The 18023-nt window shown below is 35.8% G+C and overlaps 1 protein-coding gene across 2 annotated transcripts in view; it reads right to left on the bottom strand.

Moving 5' to 3' along the window:
- Nucleotides 1-18023, bottom strand: part of WDPCP (WD repeat containing planar cell polarity effector) — a 179850-nt gene that overhangs the window by 128012 nt on the left and 33815 nt on the right. For both annotated transcript variants that reach the window (XM_026712893.2, XM_026712894.2), the window contains exons 4-7: nucleotides 17143-17193; nucleotides 13486-13556; nucleotides 13174-13233; nucleotides 4614-4728 (exon numbers count right to left, since the gene is read on the bottom strand). In XM_026712893.2, the coding sequence (XP_026568678.2) occupies nucleotides 4614-4728; nucleotides 13174-13233; nucleotides 13486-13556; nucleotides 17143-17193 (297 nt within the window). The remainder of the gene's footprint in view (nucleotides 1-4613; nucleotides 4729-13173; nucleotides 13234-13485; nucleotides 13557-17142; nucleotides 17194-18023) is intronic.

Raw genomic sequence — 18023 nt, 5'->3', positions numbered from 1 at the left:
AAGTATAGACAACTATCAGTTCAAAATATCATTTTAAAATATTATTTCTGTGAATTCTAAATTTATTACATTACCATACTTTCTCATTTTTATTTAAATTCTGAATAAAATCCCTATTGAAGTATTTTTACCTAGTTTTGTGTACAAGTTCCGAAGTCTATTTACTCTAGTTACCACACTACCTATTCATATCAGTTTTCTTTACATCATAAGGCAGTGGACTGCCTTTGCCTTTTCTTGGGATTAAAATTTGCAATATATTTGTATTTTCTGGTGGTCTCCCATAAAAATTGTAACTAGAACCAACTCTGTTTAAATTTGGCCAAACTGGGCAAAGTCAGCTAGATGCTGCAACTTACTGAATAAATATATTTAAATCCTTTCAAATCTGTAAAACTGAAATAATAGTTTGCTTCTTCCTGTAAGTCCATTATTTCTTTAACTAAGGAGAATTTTCATTTTATGTAATTATGTGACCTCCCTCTCCAGGAGGTTCCTTTTTTCATACAAAAAGATTGCAAATGACTTCAGGTGGAATAAAGGATATATGGTAGGACAGAAAAGATGGTCAAGGAATCCTTTTCTTTGCAGCCATTTGTCTATTAAAAATGCCCTCCACACCTGCATTTCTCTCACAAACAATAACATGGTGACCTTTCTTTTAACTGCCATGGGAAAAAGATCAGTTGGGGAGGGGGAGAAACCACATTTTTAATCTTAAGCCACCTGTTATGTGATTAAAAGTCCTCAGAGCAGAGGGAGAATGCATATAGAACTACCTGCGCCATGTAGTTTTGCCTTTTATGTGATTATTGAAAATGGTGAATGGATTTAGAAATTAGTTTGAACAGAGATTTCATATGTAAATTAACAGTGTCTGAGTCTTTTTACTGTTATTTTATTTATTTTGATATACATTAGCAATTAACTAACAAAATATTGTATCATTTTCTTCTATCTAAGGGTAATAGCTTGTTTATTCAATCATTAGTGGATTCTAATTTCTTTTAGTTTCTCCAGTAGCTCTGCATTATATAATAATGCACGGTAAAATCTAAAAAAAGCAGAAAGTGTAAATTAGGAGGAACAGTTAAAAGTAAATGATAAGTGATATTTCTGTTATACAACTGTTTTTAAGACATGTTTATTCTAGAAACATGTATCAAATTGAGTTTCTCTGAATCAACTTAGTTCAATCCCTTACCATTTATTTTCATTGGGATATAACAGTAAAATATTCACCTCAATAACCAGAGAATGCAAACTACCTTTTCCCAAGTAAAACATTTACTGAGCCATATTGCAGAGAAAGCTTATCACTTAGAACAAATTAATCCAAGACTTCTGTAAATTTTAAGTAATCAAACTAGCATTTTAGCATATTTTCCTGTGCTTGCTATTTGGAATTCCCAAGTCAACTGGTTGCGCAAGTGTGCACTTTTCCTCATGCAACATCCAAGATTGGAATCCTCTGAAAATTGTATCTCAACAGAAAAGCTCTCTGACTTTCAGTCAAGATGGCACTGTTGTTAGACAGAGATCAACATTCTGACATCCCATGTAGTATTTATACAGTGATATCCTTTTAATTATTACTTTAATTGAAGCTGGGAGAATTAGAAACAAGTAGATTATTTTCTGTTCTAAATATTTGAGAGAACTCATTTATTGTTTGTTTGGGTAGTACCCAAGTTATGTTCCACCACCATCTTTCCCTATTATGGCAATAATTTCATCAACTACCAAGAATAACAGTAAATGTTCAAAGGCATCTTAGAAGTCTTCTAATCCCATCCTCTGCCCAAGCAGGAGACCCTATACCTTTCTGGACAAATGATTGTCCAATCTCTTAGTAAAAACTATAGTCATGACAAATTTTTTTTTAAAAAAGTTGTCATGACTATTATTTGAAAGCCATTAAAGATTAGGGCTGTGGAAGTCGTTTAAAGGTTATGTTTTGGAAACATCCAAAATGAAGCATCTCTTCAAACTGACTGTTTCAGAAGCTGCTTCTGGCTGTCTCCACGTGTACGGGCATGCACCTCTTTGAAAAGATTTATGCAGAATTATTAGTGATACCAATGAGGCTGAATATACAATGTTTAAATTAGAAGATGGTAGAAAGTTGGAACTGATTTACTGAAAAACAGAAAGAAAATAATGTTTCTTAAATCTAGGTTTGGTTGACATAATTTATATTTAATTAGAATGCAAGAACAAGCAGCAAAAGGCCAACCAATTCTTTTTATGGGAATAGTAATAGCCTTTTCCAGGAGATTATCAGCTAAATATTGAAAGGGCTTCCAGCTTCTCCTTTTGATACACCTTTTTTTTCTGTTTCCCGTCAGTGAGAACACAACAAATATCACTCTTGAAACTGAATCCTAAAACAATAAAATTAAAACCCTACCCAATAATATCCACGTTGCTAGTCAGTAGATGAGGATCAAACCCTTGACAGAGCTTGCAGAAGTTAGTCCATATAGAAAGAATAGATTATGGACATGTACTGTGCAGTTCTCAAAATTAGCTGTCAAAAATAACATATTCCAAAGCCATGATCTATGAAGAATTGCATTATATTTATCCCAGATTATACTAAAAAAGTCCAACAATGTAGACAAAAGTTTAATATGATAAAAATACAGTTCAAGAGAATAAACTTCATTATTTCATTACATTGTCAGTCATTTTTGTTTGAAAATGAGAAGACAGCTAATTTTATACTCATGAAAATACCTCCTCAAGTTCCTTAGGTTGTTTTCAGGAAAAATCGGTACGTTACCATGTTGTATTTTATTGCCTACTTATGTGCATACTTCTAGGTTTTTTTCCTCTAATTTCTAGGTCCTAATTAAGCACCTACATTTTTGCCTGTTTTTTTAATCTCCTCCTACTCTTTTATTTCTTTCTTTTTTAATCTCCACCTTAGTTTAAGACCAATATATTTTAACAGATTAATTTGGAGAATTTGATCCTTAGATTCCAATTTGTTCCTCTAACTGTTCTATTCACACTGCATTTATATAAGGCTGCAAGATTCTGATATTAGATTTTGAATTAATGTTCAATTAACCTTAAATCAAAACAGATAGGATCCAGCAGCTATAATTTGTTTGGACAGAAAAAATATTTTAATATGGGTGCTTGTAAACTTTCAAGCAGGTTCTAACTATATTGGCTTACTTTACTTTCAACAGGTTTATTTAATCTCTCAATCATATTATTATTATTATTATTATTATTATTATTATTATTATTATTATGGTATGCCCTATCTTGATTAAATTTATATCATATCAGAAATGCCATTTAATCTGACTTTAGAACTTTTTCCTTGTAGGCGTAAGATTTTTCTATAAGTAATTATTATGTTTTATATCAATGCTGAACATAATTTCTAATCTCATTTCATTAATATGTACGCTTGATAGACTGTCTGGTTATTCCCCAAATCAAAAGAAATCAGAGTTGATGCTTCTGGGTGATAAAACATATAGGGATTAATGTTTTAGGTTAATTCATTTATTGTGGTATAAAGATTCTTTGAAGCTCTGCAAATATCTCTCCTATACTAAGACAAATGAAAGAAAATGTAAAAAAAAGTTCAAAATTATACGGTATTGGCTAGGAAAATGGAATCAAGATGAATATAACTCCAAGACTAAATTCAAGATGAGATGAATTACCTGACCTAGTGAAATACTGATAAATATTGAAATTTATTGTACTTATAAAAATATTATTGGTTGGAATATTTTTTACCGTGAAAATATTTCATTACAGAATATAATCAACTCAAAATGAGCAGATGAATCCTTTTTTCACAGTATGCTAGACCTTTCATAATATCTTAGTTTCAACCAACTAGTTTTGATCATTTTCCTGTGAATTCTTGCAAATACATATATTCTAGAACATGCTATTTATTTAGTCTTGATGTCATTGTTTCTTGTTGGAATTGAAAAAAACAATTAGAAGCTTTGGAGGAATCAGTTAAAGCTCTTTTAAGAAATTAAAGGAAGTTGATAAAGGTGATACAAGTAACTTATTTGTCTTTGGAATTATGTCCTTAAGTATCCTGACCTAATACAATAGTGGAAGTTTGCCTTAAATCTAAAAGTCACTGTTAAACATCTTCATCTAACTGTTTTTTTTTAAAAATCACATTTTGTGAGTCATTGTCAACAGATCACAAATGGAAAAGAGCCATTGCTCTTTACTAGAAAAATTGCTTTGACTGTAGACTTGAATTCAATCTACGATATTTATTTAATACATGTTGTATAATATGGCTGAATATTCTCTGTGACCAAGCCTACTAAAATATAATGCACTCATATAGGACAAGTTACTTGTGCTAAAACTTTAATGCTTTGGAGAGAAATTACATGCTGTCCTGAGGGTTTTTTTAATGAATATAACAGCTGATAAAAAATGTTTTTTTCCTAAAGTGGTTTTGTCCTGAGGGTAGTAGCTGTAGAATTTCATGCAATTACTTCCAATGTTTGCAAGTCCCCAGTGGTAATAATTGGTCTACCTGTTGACATACTATTTCTCCTCTTCCGCTTTAAATGTAGGCAGCTGAATTGCATGCACATAGGTACAATTACCATCACTGATAGTGTTAGAGATGAACTTTCCCATCAGGGTTCTGTCAATCACCACTTGTTCCAGCTGTGGTCCAGAAAGGTTTAGAGACACCAGTATACCTGAAGGGAAGAGAAGCTGAATCCAAAGAGACAGGAAAAAATAATAGTTGTAACTTATTAACACAAATTGTTAAGTTTCATATTAAATTTATATTTTAAAGGTCATATAATTCAACGACTGAAATGTGTCAAGTGAAGTAAGAGATTATTAATAATCAAAGAAAAGCAAATAAAGGAATTATAATATAAACGTGTAAAAATGCTACTGAAGTACTTCCCTTAATTCGCATACACTATAATTAATAGAAGTATGCCATTTAAGTTTGAAATCTTTCTCCAGGTAGCTGCCTAGTGAAAACACAATTGAGTAATAAAAAGGCACCACAGACTCAAGCCAGTATGACCAAACTATTTAATAATCTGTATCTATGTGTTCCAAATGAAAAGAAAGTAGTGATGCCAAGAAGGAAAAATAGCGCCAGGTAAAAAATATGTATGTTTAAAAACATTAAATAAGTTTGGGATGAAAATGAATACTGAACAATTGTTACAAAGTACAATTTGTACAAACGCATGTGTAGTTCTTGTCCAATAACACTAAATGGGACAGTAAACTGTCATTTAGTGATGTAGTAAAAGAACGCAAAATAGGACTGCAGAATAAACAATGGCAGTTCCGGCAAACCCAGTTGCCATCATTAATCAAGGACTGGGTGAATTGTTAAGCAAAGACCTCATACAACCGTGACTTTTGTCTTCCTGCCAGCTTCTCCGTTTACTTTGGTTGCCAGCAGCAGGGAAATTTGCAAATTGACTGTGGGGCACTGCACAGACCATAAGTGCAAAGTTCAGTCATAACAACCATTCAGGGATGTTGTAAACTTGAATGGTCACTGAACGAATGGTTATTAAACAAGAATGACCTGAACTTACTTCTTATACAGTTCATCAAATGCATCCATCTATCTACCTATCTACTTATCTACCTATCTACTTATCTATCTATCTATCTCTGTCAGAATTTTCAGAATGCTTCAAAGTATGCTTCAGAGCCAATTTTATGTAGTGATTAAAATGCTGGCCTAGAAATCAGGAGTTCTAGTCCTGCCTTAATCATAAAAGTCAAGCTGGGTAATTTTGGGCTAATCACTTCCTCTTAGCCCATCTCCCAGGGTTGTTTGTGTAGGGAAATTTTGTAATATATTTCTATGCTGCCCATCTCCCTGACAGGGCAACCCTACTATAGGTAGCTTAGTAAACATAAAAAGACAAATAGAAAAGCAATTAAAATTTTAATACTATACAAAAACCAGAACCAAGGAGATTGACAGAGGAGAAGTATTATGTATGTTTATTGCCTTGAATTACTTATAAATAATAAAGGTGGGATAAAAATCTAATAAATAAATAAAATTTACAACTACCATTTACATTTGCACTAGGACTCATTTCTTCTCGACTCCCGATTCCTTTTCCTCTGGATTTAGGACTTGTTTCAGTGACTAGACTCTATGCTATATTACACAGCTCCCCCTCTATTGTGCTACTTAATATAATGAAGACAAGGAAAAGGAGCAGATCTCTCATTGACCTGGTTCCTCAACCTTCTCTGAAGCAATCCAAGATTGAGGACTTTGTTTTAGCTCAGCCTCTTGGTTTGAAAGCTCCTGCTCCCTTTTGTCTGGCTGCTGCAGGTTGTCACGATCTTCCAATGGTTAAGGGCGTTGTCCCCCCGAGTTGGGAACAAAGGCTTATCTAAAACTACGGCCCCCAACCAATCCTTAAATGAGCGCACCCTTACAGAACTTTTGGCTCAGCAATATTTCTTAGTTGCAGAAACTACAGCGAGCATTCAGCTCCAGCTGGATAAAATATTAAGTACTTTAAACTACTTAGTTTCCTGGACTACCAGCGGGAGCCCTGGGTTGACAGCTCGGCAGCCTGATGCGACAGCAGGGTTCTCCCTGCCAAGCCTCAGCAAAAGCACTGGCCAATGTAATCCTACCAACAGTTCGAACTTTACATCTTTTGACGCAAACAGTCACCTGGTCTTACAATCAAAATAGGTGGTCCTCGGTCACTTCCGGTTGTAAGGCTTCGGCAGCGGCAGGAATCCGCTTCTCTGCGGGTCCCTGCTGCGCTCGCCGTCAAGGTACCCCCGATCCAACTGGATTTGGGGGTTGTCGCTGCCCTGAAGGGGCAGCGGAAGACAGAGGAGATCCAGGCAGGGGTCTGGGAACATCGCACCCCCCTTCCCCAGCCGGCTAGACTCCTTTTTCCCGAGACGGATGAGCGGCTGTCTCCATGGCAGCCATAAAGGATTCTTCAACCGGACAAGTTTGCGCAGGAGGAAGTCTTAGAAGGAGAAGTTTTCTTGGCTAAACCACGACATTATGTTACTTTTAAAACACCCTGGAAACCTGACTTTGGATTGATTCATTTGTTTCCAAAAGAATCTGTTACATCGGCGAAAGTGCTGAAGGAAAGTTCACTCCCCCTCCCTACGGAGAAAGCAAAGGAGCATAGAAAAACTTGCTCTCTAAAGGTAAAAATAAGCTCTTTGTTATAAGTGGGAAGGGGAGGACTAAAAAAAAAATTTTTTTTTAAACTTTGCTGGAGGAGACGCCTTGAAGATTACAAGACCATTAATTAATGGTAGTACGGCTTTTAAAATATATCTGGGATTTTGTCTCTGGAGAAAAAACTGTAAAGAGAAGAAGAGGAAAAAAGTTTTGTTTGTTTGGATTGTTTGATAACTCTGACATTTGGAAACTACTTCAAGATTGAAAGCATTTGGGTTGTTGTTGTTGTTTTTTTAAAAAAAAAACCTATAATGGTACCACGGGTTGATGAACTGAAAATGGAATATGAAAAATTAAAAGAAAGACAACAAAGTGGCAAGGATTCTTTGGGAGCTGCCTTCCATTTTTTAGAAATGGCGGTTTCTATGTACCAGCAAACGCTGGAGGAAGGAGAAGGAGAAGAAGAAGAAGAAAAAGAAGAAGCCATCTTTAATGGACTAAAAAGTTTGATTAAGAAAGAAAATGGGAAGGGAGGAAGGGAAAAGGAGAATTTAAGATTTAATAAAACAACCAAGAAAAAGAAAAATAGGGTGAAAAGAAGGTACAATGTTAGAAAGCAATTGAAAAGAGAATTACAACAGAGAGGGAAACTTAAAAAGGGGGAGAGGAGAGGAGGGGGCAAAAAGACCAGATTGGAGAAGAAAGGGAGGGAAAAAGAAAAAAAAAGCCACGGGTTAGGACAAGATTTTTTTAAAAAATGTTTTTTTTTAGAGATGAAGGATGATAGATAGCTTATAATTAAAGAAGATTCTGCAAGAGTGCATAAGATAGTATTGTAGTATTTGTATTTGGAACAGTTTATTGGAATATTTAATGAAATATTAATGTTTAATAATGATGGATGTTGATATTTGATTAAATATTAGGAAGCTTGTTAAATGATTAATGCTTAGTTAAAGTTTAATTTGTTAGTGTTTTAATATTATTATAACTTTAGTATTTTATTTTTTCTATTCTAAAACAATGTACTTATCAGAATTAGAATTAGAATAGAAATTATATATTTAATTATACTATAAGTTTACTATTTTTTTATTTTAAGATTTAATATGTAGAAGGTACTAAGCAGAATCAGGATGGAAATTATGTATTATTTTAAGCTTTATTTTAGGAGAAGGCGTCATACTTCAAAAGCGATTACAGGGGAAATTTTTTGTTAAAGGGAAGAGATACATAGATGTTTGGTAAAGAACGGACAAAAGACATAAGTATAATGACTTTGAAATAAGATGAAATAAATAAAATATAATTAAGAGAGTGAAAAGATGGGAGAAGTTATATAGAAAATACAAAATGGTTAATAAGATATGAAGGGTATATAAGGTGGGCATGAATTTGATTTAGGTCTGTCAAAAAAGATGTAATCTGGGGCCAAGTCACTTTTCAAAAGAAGTTTTATGTTTTATGTTTAGTGTGTGGATTATCTATGTTTGATTCTAAATTAATAAAATCTTGGAGAAATGAAATTAAAGGGAGAGAAATTGGGAAAAGATATGTATAAATGATAACTAAGGAGGTTTTTTTCTCTCCAATGTTTTGCTTTAAGTGTGATAATGTGGAACCATGTTTTAAAAAATAATGCTTTATTTGTCTTGTTGAAATTTATAAGTAATTCTTAGAAAGGAGGTTTTATACCTCTATGTGTTATGTTTTGTTTGTCTTTAAAAATCAATAAAACTTGTTCTTAAAAAAAAAAAATAGGTGGTCCGCATCATTAATCCCATTAATGGCAACTTACCTCACTGGAGTTCAACACAGCTGACGAGGGGCCATATATTACAGTTATTGGGGCTAAAAGCTGATGATTTGAAGAAGATTGAACTTTTACCCTCTCCTGAATACTGCACTAGAGTGCTACTCAGTTTTGACAACTCCAACACCCCAAAACTATTTTTCAGAAGAGGATCCCTGTTAAGATCCTTCGGCATTTTGCCAAGAAGAGTCTTCAAAGATATGTCAATTAAGCCACTCTTGAGTAATCGACAATTTGTGAGTGGCAGGAGATTTATTGCCCCCAAAAGATCCTCAGCAGCACATATTTATGTGCCAACCTTGAATGCCATCTTGGATACTACATGATGTACTAATTATACACCTATTCCCGCAAAACCTCCAGTTGGCATCCTCTCAGATGGTAACCTGACTGTTCCTCCTACAACCGGCCAAATTAACCCCACCGCAGCGAGTAACATCTTACCAGGAAGCTTCCCTTGATTTGATCAGCTGGGAAGTAATGGCCCCAAAGGAAGCAACACCAGCCCTGGGCACCCAAGGTTCCTTAGTAAATAAGACACAGGTCAGTGCCTCTGGGATTCCATCTATTTATGAGACTGACTTATGTCAAGACAATTTGTGGAACCAGGAGAAGACACAGCTCTTCGACTCCTTTTGTGCGCTTCCACAATAAGAAAGGGCCCAAATCATAAAGCGTCTGGATGCAGTCAAATCCAAGCTCTGGAGTCTTTCACTACCTGATAAGGATTTCCTTGGACTCCAGGGAATCTATACTGATTTACCAACGAAAGTTCCCTTGGCGCTCTCTCCAGAATCTCTAATTCGTAAATTTGAAGATCCAGGGCTACTACTACTGTTAGTGTTCAACATTTATGTTCCCCCGACAATGAGGCAAGCTGATACTAAGGCTCAATGGGGCGTGCTGGAGAATTACATTACTTGTATGGAAACTAAATTCCAAGCACTGTACATCCTTATGGGGGGGCGACTTTAATGCCTGATTGGGAGTCCAAGTTCCCCCATCGATTGAGGCACTCTACTCCCAAGAAACCCTCCAGGTCATAGGACACCTGATTTCAGCCAGACATTCTAAGGATGAATTAACAAATTTTGCTGGCATTCAGTTAGCCCTTTTAGAAGTCCAACACAATAAGATAATTCTTAATGGGAGTACCCTAGGTGATCTAGCTGGTGAGTTTACTTTTAGTTCCTCACGTGGGAGTAGTGTTATTGATTTTGTGCTGGTATCCCAGCTTCTTAGAAAGGCAGTCCGTGCTTTCTGTGTGGACTGCCTTATGGAGAGCAACCACTACCCCCTGGTTACAATCACTGGGCTTTCCACAAATATACATCTCCCTAGGGGTCCCCAGATATTAGATCCCTATGTGGCCTCGTATACAAGGAGGATAAAATGGTCTTCTAATACTGAAAGAAAGTTCCACTCCTTTTTATCATCTCCGGAGTGTCTCAGCCTATACAATCAAGCCCTAACAAGTAGTGGCCCAGGGACAATCTCGGCCTTTGAATCACTAATTAATAGTGTTCAAAGGGACCTAGGACCCGTCTGTAGGCCGAGTGGTCCATATCATTCAAGAAGTAATTCTTGGTTTGACAAAGAGTGTCTGATGCTCAGGAACCAAATTAATCAGGTTTAGCTGGTCTATCGTAATTGAGGGGATAAATGCCCACCAGAGGACTACTATCGCTTGAAGCAGGAGTATAAAGGACTAATTGCTAAGAAAAAGAAAGCTAAAGAGAGAGAAGTGGGATCTACTTCTCCTCTCCATTCAGCAGAACACTCAATTATTTTGGCAAATTATTGCCAGCTCCTTGCCAAGTCATCAAGAACTCCCCCTCTGCTGTATTTCCAACAGAGATTGGGAAAACCATTTCTTGGCAATTTTCCAGGCGTCAACAAGTTCGACCGTGCTTGGGCCACAGCTGCCTCCTGCAGTTCCTGACTGGCAACCCGTGACTCATGCTGAGATTACCGAGCTTATCTCTTAACTCAAGTCAGTCAAAGCCCCTGGCCCTGATGCTATACCCCGATTTGCTAAAATCCAATCCCGAGTGGTGGATTCCTCTCTTAGCAAGACTCTTTACGCATATCAATACTTCTGGCAGGATCCCTACCTCCTGGAGCTTAGCAATTATTGTTCCAGTTTTTAAACGAGGAAATAGGAACAACCCAGCTGACTATCGCCCTATAAGCCTGCTCTCCATCATTGGAAAACTGTATGCTAAATATCTCCAACGTAGAGTCCTCACTTGGGTTGAGGAGTCTAATATTATTGGTGCTGAACAGATTGGTTTTAAAGCGGGTTGTGCCACACTGGACCACTGCTTTGTCCTAGCGCACCTGGTCGATAAATATACTACCATACCAGGTAGCAAACATTTTACTGCTTTTATTGACCTAAAGTCAGCGTCTGACTCAGTCCCTAGGGGACTGTTGTTGTCAAAACTGTTCAAAAGTTCTATTGATAGACGTCTTCTGTTCCTAATTAGATCCTTGTACAACCAGACCTCTAGTCAGGTTAGGTGTGGTTTGCAGGGAGAACTTTCAAATCCTATCCCGGTTAAGAACGGAGTAAGGCAAGGTTGTGTTCTGGCTCCTCTTTTGTTTAATTTATTCTTATCTGACTTGGCCTTTCACATTGGACGTATTGAGTCCCAAGCCCCAAAGCTGTCAACTACGAAGATCCCGCTTCTCCTTTATGCTGACGATGCGGCCCTCCTTTCATTGTCAAGGCCAGGTCTGAAAAGATTACTTTCTGCATTTGGGTCTTACTGTGCTGAGAACCACTTGTCCATTAATTATGACAAATCCAAAGTACTGGTGTTCTCTAGAGCCCGGAAATTGTATAACTGGGCTATCAATGGTAATGCTGCTAAGCAGGTTTTCCATTTTAAGTATTTAGGTATTCAATTTCAGAACAGATCACTTCTATCAATGTGATACTGTTAAGACTGTGAAGCAGGATTTCCTTTTAATATATCATGCTGATTTAATTCATGAGGAAACCTATAATATATGTTTATTAATTACAGTTTCAGAATGCTTCCTACCAGTTTTTTGAGAACAGAAATCAGGCTCAATGTACATTTTTTGATCCATGTAAAAAACAATCTAATGAAAAAAATAATCGCCTGGTTACCTTTCAGTTCTTTAGTTAAGGAGGCACATTACTTCAATCTAAGTTAATTTTACATTGTTCCCTAACAAAACCTAGAAGTACATATGCTTTTAAAAGTAAAATCCTGCATTTGTTTATGGAGAAATATGTTTCATTGGTCTCAGTGAAGTTTATTCTCAAGTAACAATGCAGAAAACTGCAATATAAAGCATCATTATCAGATATCAAAATTTTGTCTTTAATAGTTAATAGCTTAGTTAATAGCTAAGGATATTCAAATTACAATACATGGCAAGACAAACTATTATCCAGCTTAATAACTTTATCATTATAAAGTATAGCTATAATTACAAGACAATTAAATTCTTACACCGATACAATGACTAATTATTAGCATATATTAATAAAATTCAATTAATTAAGTCATACAAGTATATGCCTGTTAAAAATATCAAGAATAAAAACGCAGAAGTAGTTTTTAACGTATTTCAGGAAAAAGCTGTTGATTAGATTGCTGGAATACACACTTTATGATGCCAACCTGTTCCCACTTTCCATGCCGCTAACAAGATGTAAGCAGATGCTTTCTCTATATATTATGTGAATATTTACAGAAATACAAAATACACATTCTACAGAGTTTGGAGGTGTCATAGAAACAAACACGTCAAGTATAAACATTAAATTATGCTCCTAACTCTGATAATCCAGTTTGAAGCTGGTGATGGGGTGATTCTACCCTTGCATATTTAGAAATAAGTCCTGCCAATTTCAGATGAACTTCTATGTTGTGTGAGTGTATGGAGGATTGCAGCCTATTTTTCTAAATAGCTTGTTTTAATTGAAAGAATTATGTATTTTTCATGATTGATTCCAATTTGAAGAGACACTTTTGTCAAGGCATTCAACTGAGTATTATATTGGTTTTGTTCTTCAAGTGAATATGTCCATCCAGAAATTATCTTAAACAAACAGTGTGTTTTTCTATAAGTTAACCTAAGATTAGTCTCTTTAACAATTGTTCAGTGCTGTTGATTGAACATTACAAAACCATGTCAAAACATTTACCTGACAGACATCTTTGCTCTTCCATTTACTCAGTACACACTGACTATTTTGCATCAGTTCCTGGAGGAAAATAGAAAGTAGACAGTGAATAGATGACTGTAGACATTTCACGTGTGGTTAAAGTTCTTTTGTTTTTCAAAGAGGAAAGATTGCCTGACATCTAAAACAAAGATGCAACTGTTTTGGATATCCCACCATACAAAAGCCAATTTATCACCAGAAGGAGATGATCTTTTGGAAAATTAAAGGTGTTGAAAGACATTTGAAAACATGGATTAATTGTTATTATGCTTGAATCTTTCTGAAAAATACCTCTAGCTCCTTAAGTGTATCTCGAAGCTTTTCTGGACGTTTGTTCTTAAGTACCCAAGGATAATTTCGAGCTGGCAAATAAAATAAATATGTAAGATATTGCATGCCATAATGAATAAGTGTAACTAGTATTTGATTTGATTTGAATCCACAGTTCATGAATAATCTTAACATAAAACATTCAAACACTGAAAAGACCACATTAAAAGGAATGTAGAGCTTCACCGCATTATGAACATTATCAATCCCATTATCAATTTATTTTATAATTTAAAGTGTCCACTTTCAAAGCAGGTTAAATATATTTATTCAAAGAACATTTACCGCTAAAATTGTACATAACTTGGACTCAGAAATCTACAGAATGTTTATCAATTATGAGCTGCTAGTTTCTGATCATGTACAGTGAGTTTTTGCCAATGTCACCAGAGCATGACTGATTCTCTGTGATCAAGCCTAGATCAAGGAAGTCCTATTTGAGAGGTTTCTTTTTCCGTTTCTGTTTGAGAGGTCCATATTCTTTCAAATATTTGCCGGGCCAAGTTGAGGAATTTTGTTAGTTTGACCCTTTGTTTTTAAGTTGCTTTTAACTATAGAACCTGTCTTTTTACTGTTTTTACTTCTATATGCGTCTCTTGTTATTCATTTATTTATGGGTTTGTTTTATGATTTTTAAATTATTGTGAACACTCATGTACTATATTTATAGTGGAAGAAATGTAAATCTTGTTAAATTTATAGATAGCTGCTTAGGAAGGCCATACGAGTAAATACGATTATATTGCAGGCACAACAGCAATAGCACTTAGACTTATATACCATCCCATAATGCTTTGCTGCACTCTCTGAGAGCATGAAGAAAAGAACCATTCGCCCATAATACTGGGATGAAGTTAAGTGGATCAGGTATTGCTGAAGTATTGTGGGTGGCCAATTGACATGTGATAGGTGTGTTGAACAGCTGAATTCCAGATGCTGCTTCCCTTGCTTCAATTATTGTGTGACTGTTTAGCTTGCTTAATGTGTTACTCATTTTGGAACACTCTAGCTGAAGCTATGGAGCATTACGGATCATAAAGGTAGGGAAGCAAATTTCCAGAGACTATCAGTGGGCAGCATGATGGGAGGCATTGGATTGATTGTTGCTGGAGAACAAAGGCCTTCAAATTGGTGTTGTCTCCAGCTTTTTGTCCCTCTTTCCTGCATCTTGGTGACTTGAGTTGTTTTCTGCCTCAGCCTCCAGCTGCTGTTAGTTAATACCAGATCTGTATACAAATATGGAAGGGAAAAGGAATGGGATACTGAATTGCAATGAAATCTGCATTCGAGACACTGTAACAGCCGATTGTAAGAAAGACATAATGGTTTTTTAAATGAGCTCTTAGTTATAAAAGCTAAATGATAGCATTATAGAGCTATGTGACTTTAATCTCCGTGTCTTGGGTGTGGGTTCAGATTGGGTTTGGGCTTTCATGATCCACATGGCAACTATGAGCTTATCCCTGGAAATCTCTGGCAGTGGTTATATAATCTGCAGGTGTAAGATCTGTCATCTATTTTCCTGCACATAATCATATTGTCACGTCACTTGGTGGTCTGTCACAAGTACATAATGGATCCTCAGGGCACTGGGGTATTTTCCCAATAATTAGATAAGCAGTCTTACTGAACACACTATTGTTCTCTCAAAATCAGAATCAACCAGAGTATTCGATGAGATGTCCAAATGCCCTTTCCTTGATCAATGAAATATGTGTTTGTGTTTCTGGGAGGAGGGGAGTCCTAGATTTACTGAAGACATACAGATGAAAAGTTAAAGAGAGATCTAGAACAGTATGGCAGAAAACAAGTAGAATGTAATCAAAGATAACACCAGTTCAGGAATATTCCATGGCAATAGTGATGCATGTTGATTTCTTTCTTTTTCTTGTGTCTTCAGACTCATATCCAGCAGTTTGTTCAGTGTTACCTATACCCTTCTGGACAGAGATAGCAATAGCAATAGCACTTAAACTTATATACCGCTTCAAAGTGCTTTACAGCCCTCTCTAAGCGTTTTACAGAGTCAGCATATTTTAGCCCCCAACAATTTGGGTCCTCATTTTACCCACCTCAGAAGGATGGAAGACTGAGTCAACCTTGCCTGGTGGGTTTCGATCTGCCAAATTGCAGTGGGAGTAGCTTGCAGTACTGCACTCTAACCACTGCACCAACGAGGCTCTCCCTGAGATGGGGAGAACTTCCTACAGGCTACTGTGATATTTTTGCAGGAGTTTCAGATAAAACCACTCAAATTTCTCAAAGTTAAATGGTACTTGAGCAACGTCTTGCAAACTGATTTAGTCTGTATTTTACAAGATCATCTATTTTGAGAAAGATTGAAGAATCTGTGCCTCTCATTTCAGGCAGTTATCTGGGATGTGTACAGATCAGTGGATACAGGTGGTGACTGTTTTCTCTTTGAACCAGGCAGTGATTCAACTTCTCCAGAAACAGTCATTTCTTCACCCATCCTTGCTGGATAAACTTCATCCAATCTCTAATCTCTGTTTCCTATCATGGAAATATTATGGGCAAGGTGGTAGGAGTTCCGCTATGAAGATTCTAAAGGGAACAAATGGGCTGTTTCCTTTCCAATAAGGATTCAGGCCCAGGCATTGGATGGAAATAGCAATAGTTGTCCTGTTTGGCAGTCTCTGTTGGGAAGTAGAGGGAGTGTACTATTTCTGGCCCTATTAGATGTCTCAGTGGCATTCAGTTTCATTAAACATGGCATTCATTTGAGCCACTTAAAAATAATTGGAACTGGGAAAATTATGGTAGTTCTACTACTTCCTGAACAAAACAATTCTATCCAATGCGCACGCAACAAAAACAATCTGGAATGACACAGCGTTCATTCCTCTTTCTCATGCTGTTTAACTTCTATCTGAAACTACCTATCTGTCAATTTGAGATGAGGTATTAATATGATAAAGGCCATGAAAGTTCTGGAGATCCTAATTAAATTTCCTTTGTAAGCAGTGAATTGCTTAACAATGGAGGAACCAGTTTAGTAGCATTACAGTTTTGATTTGATTGCTGCTTGGCTTCCATAGGGTCCTAGATTCAATTCAAGACATTAGTTTTAACTTTTAAAGCCCAGCTTATCTCAGCACCCATGTTTCTTCAGGATGCTCTCTCCCAAGTGGAATCAGTCCATTGAATGAGTTCATCTTAAGAAAGACTGTTGAGGATCCACACACTATGTGAAGTGAAAGAATCACTATCAGTCATGGAGGTTGTAGTTTGAGAGAAACAGAGGACAGAGCTTAATGTTTTCTTTTGTAATAGTTCTTCCATTCTCTACCCACCTCCTTCATGAGGTTCAATAGAAAAAAAACAAATATTCTACTTGCAACTTTTCCACATGTTTTGGATTACTAGTTTCCACCAACCTGGCTGTAATGAATGGGAACAGTAAGAGCTATAGTCCCAAAAAATGTGCAAAAAACAGTAAGTCTATCTCTGGGACAAGTTGCTATTTCTCTTACAAAGCAGCCTCTCATTTAGAAAACTAGTTCTACAGTATGTATGATTTTAAAAAGCAAAGAAAAACATACATTTACACATTTGTACATTTATTTGCAGTAACAAGAAAACAGAAAACACTCTTACATTCTGCTAATTGTTGTTTCTCATATAAATATCCAACTTTCATTTGTGGCTCTACAAGAAGAAGAAAAAGAAAGTTGAACTATCTTAATTTCTATTGCCAGCAAGCTGCTGTTTTGTATTTTGGAAAAGTAGAGATATTTCACAGGGAAAAACAATGCTGGTCTATAAATTTAATAAATATTTGATTGGTAAAAAAATTAACATTTTTCCTTCTTTGGTAAACTAAATTTCTTGTAAAATGGAAGCAATTTCAACAGTCACAATGATACTAAACAAGTTTTATTCTAATTAACTTAACAACCGAATCCAAACCAGAACCAGTCTGTGCTGCTTGTGGAGGCAGCATAGAATGCTCAAACAAACTACCACTTTAATAAGGACCAAACAGGAAGTCATTCTAGCTGAAAAGACCTTTTGGCCCATCATGAATCTTCTAGGATTAAAAAGTTTAATCAGATAAAGAAAATTGATCATTCACTCTGAAATGCCCATTTCAAATATCGGGAAAGGAGGATCCAGGAGACCAACATCAGTGCTTTCCTATGAATTTACAATGCCCTCTACTGGATCTTCAATAAATAAAATGTAACAGGCTCGACCAATTTAATATATTGTACTTTATATTTTTATACAAGAAATTTAAAACTTCTTAAGTATATACTTTTTTGTTGAAAAAAAAAGTTTAAAAGTAGGATGAATTAATGGCTAACTAGTAGCAGAACAAAGTAATTGGGAATAGTTTTGGTCCATGAGGAAAAAAATCCACAACTGGACAAGATCTTTGTCAAAAGTAGAAAATTATAGAAATATCTGAAATCTCATCAGCAAATAAGATGCCATACTATAAAAACAGGACAGGAAAGAGAAGTGGAAATACAAAG

Source organism: Pseudonaja textilis, chromosome 1 (genome assembly GCF_049901715.1).
Source record: "Pseudonaja textilis isolate UNSWEBS1 chromosome 1, rPseTex1.2, whole genome shotgun sequence".
Classification (NCBI taxonomy): Eukaryota; Metazoa; Chordata; class Lepidosauria; order Squamata; family Elapidae; genus Pseudonaja; species Pseudonaja textilis.
The sequence above is the reverse complement of the archived record's forward strand: the minus strand, read 5'-3'. Positions and strand labels throughout refer to the sequence as shown.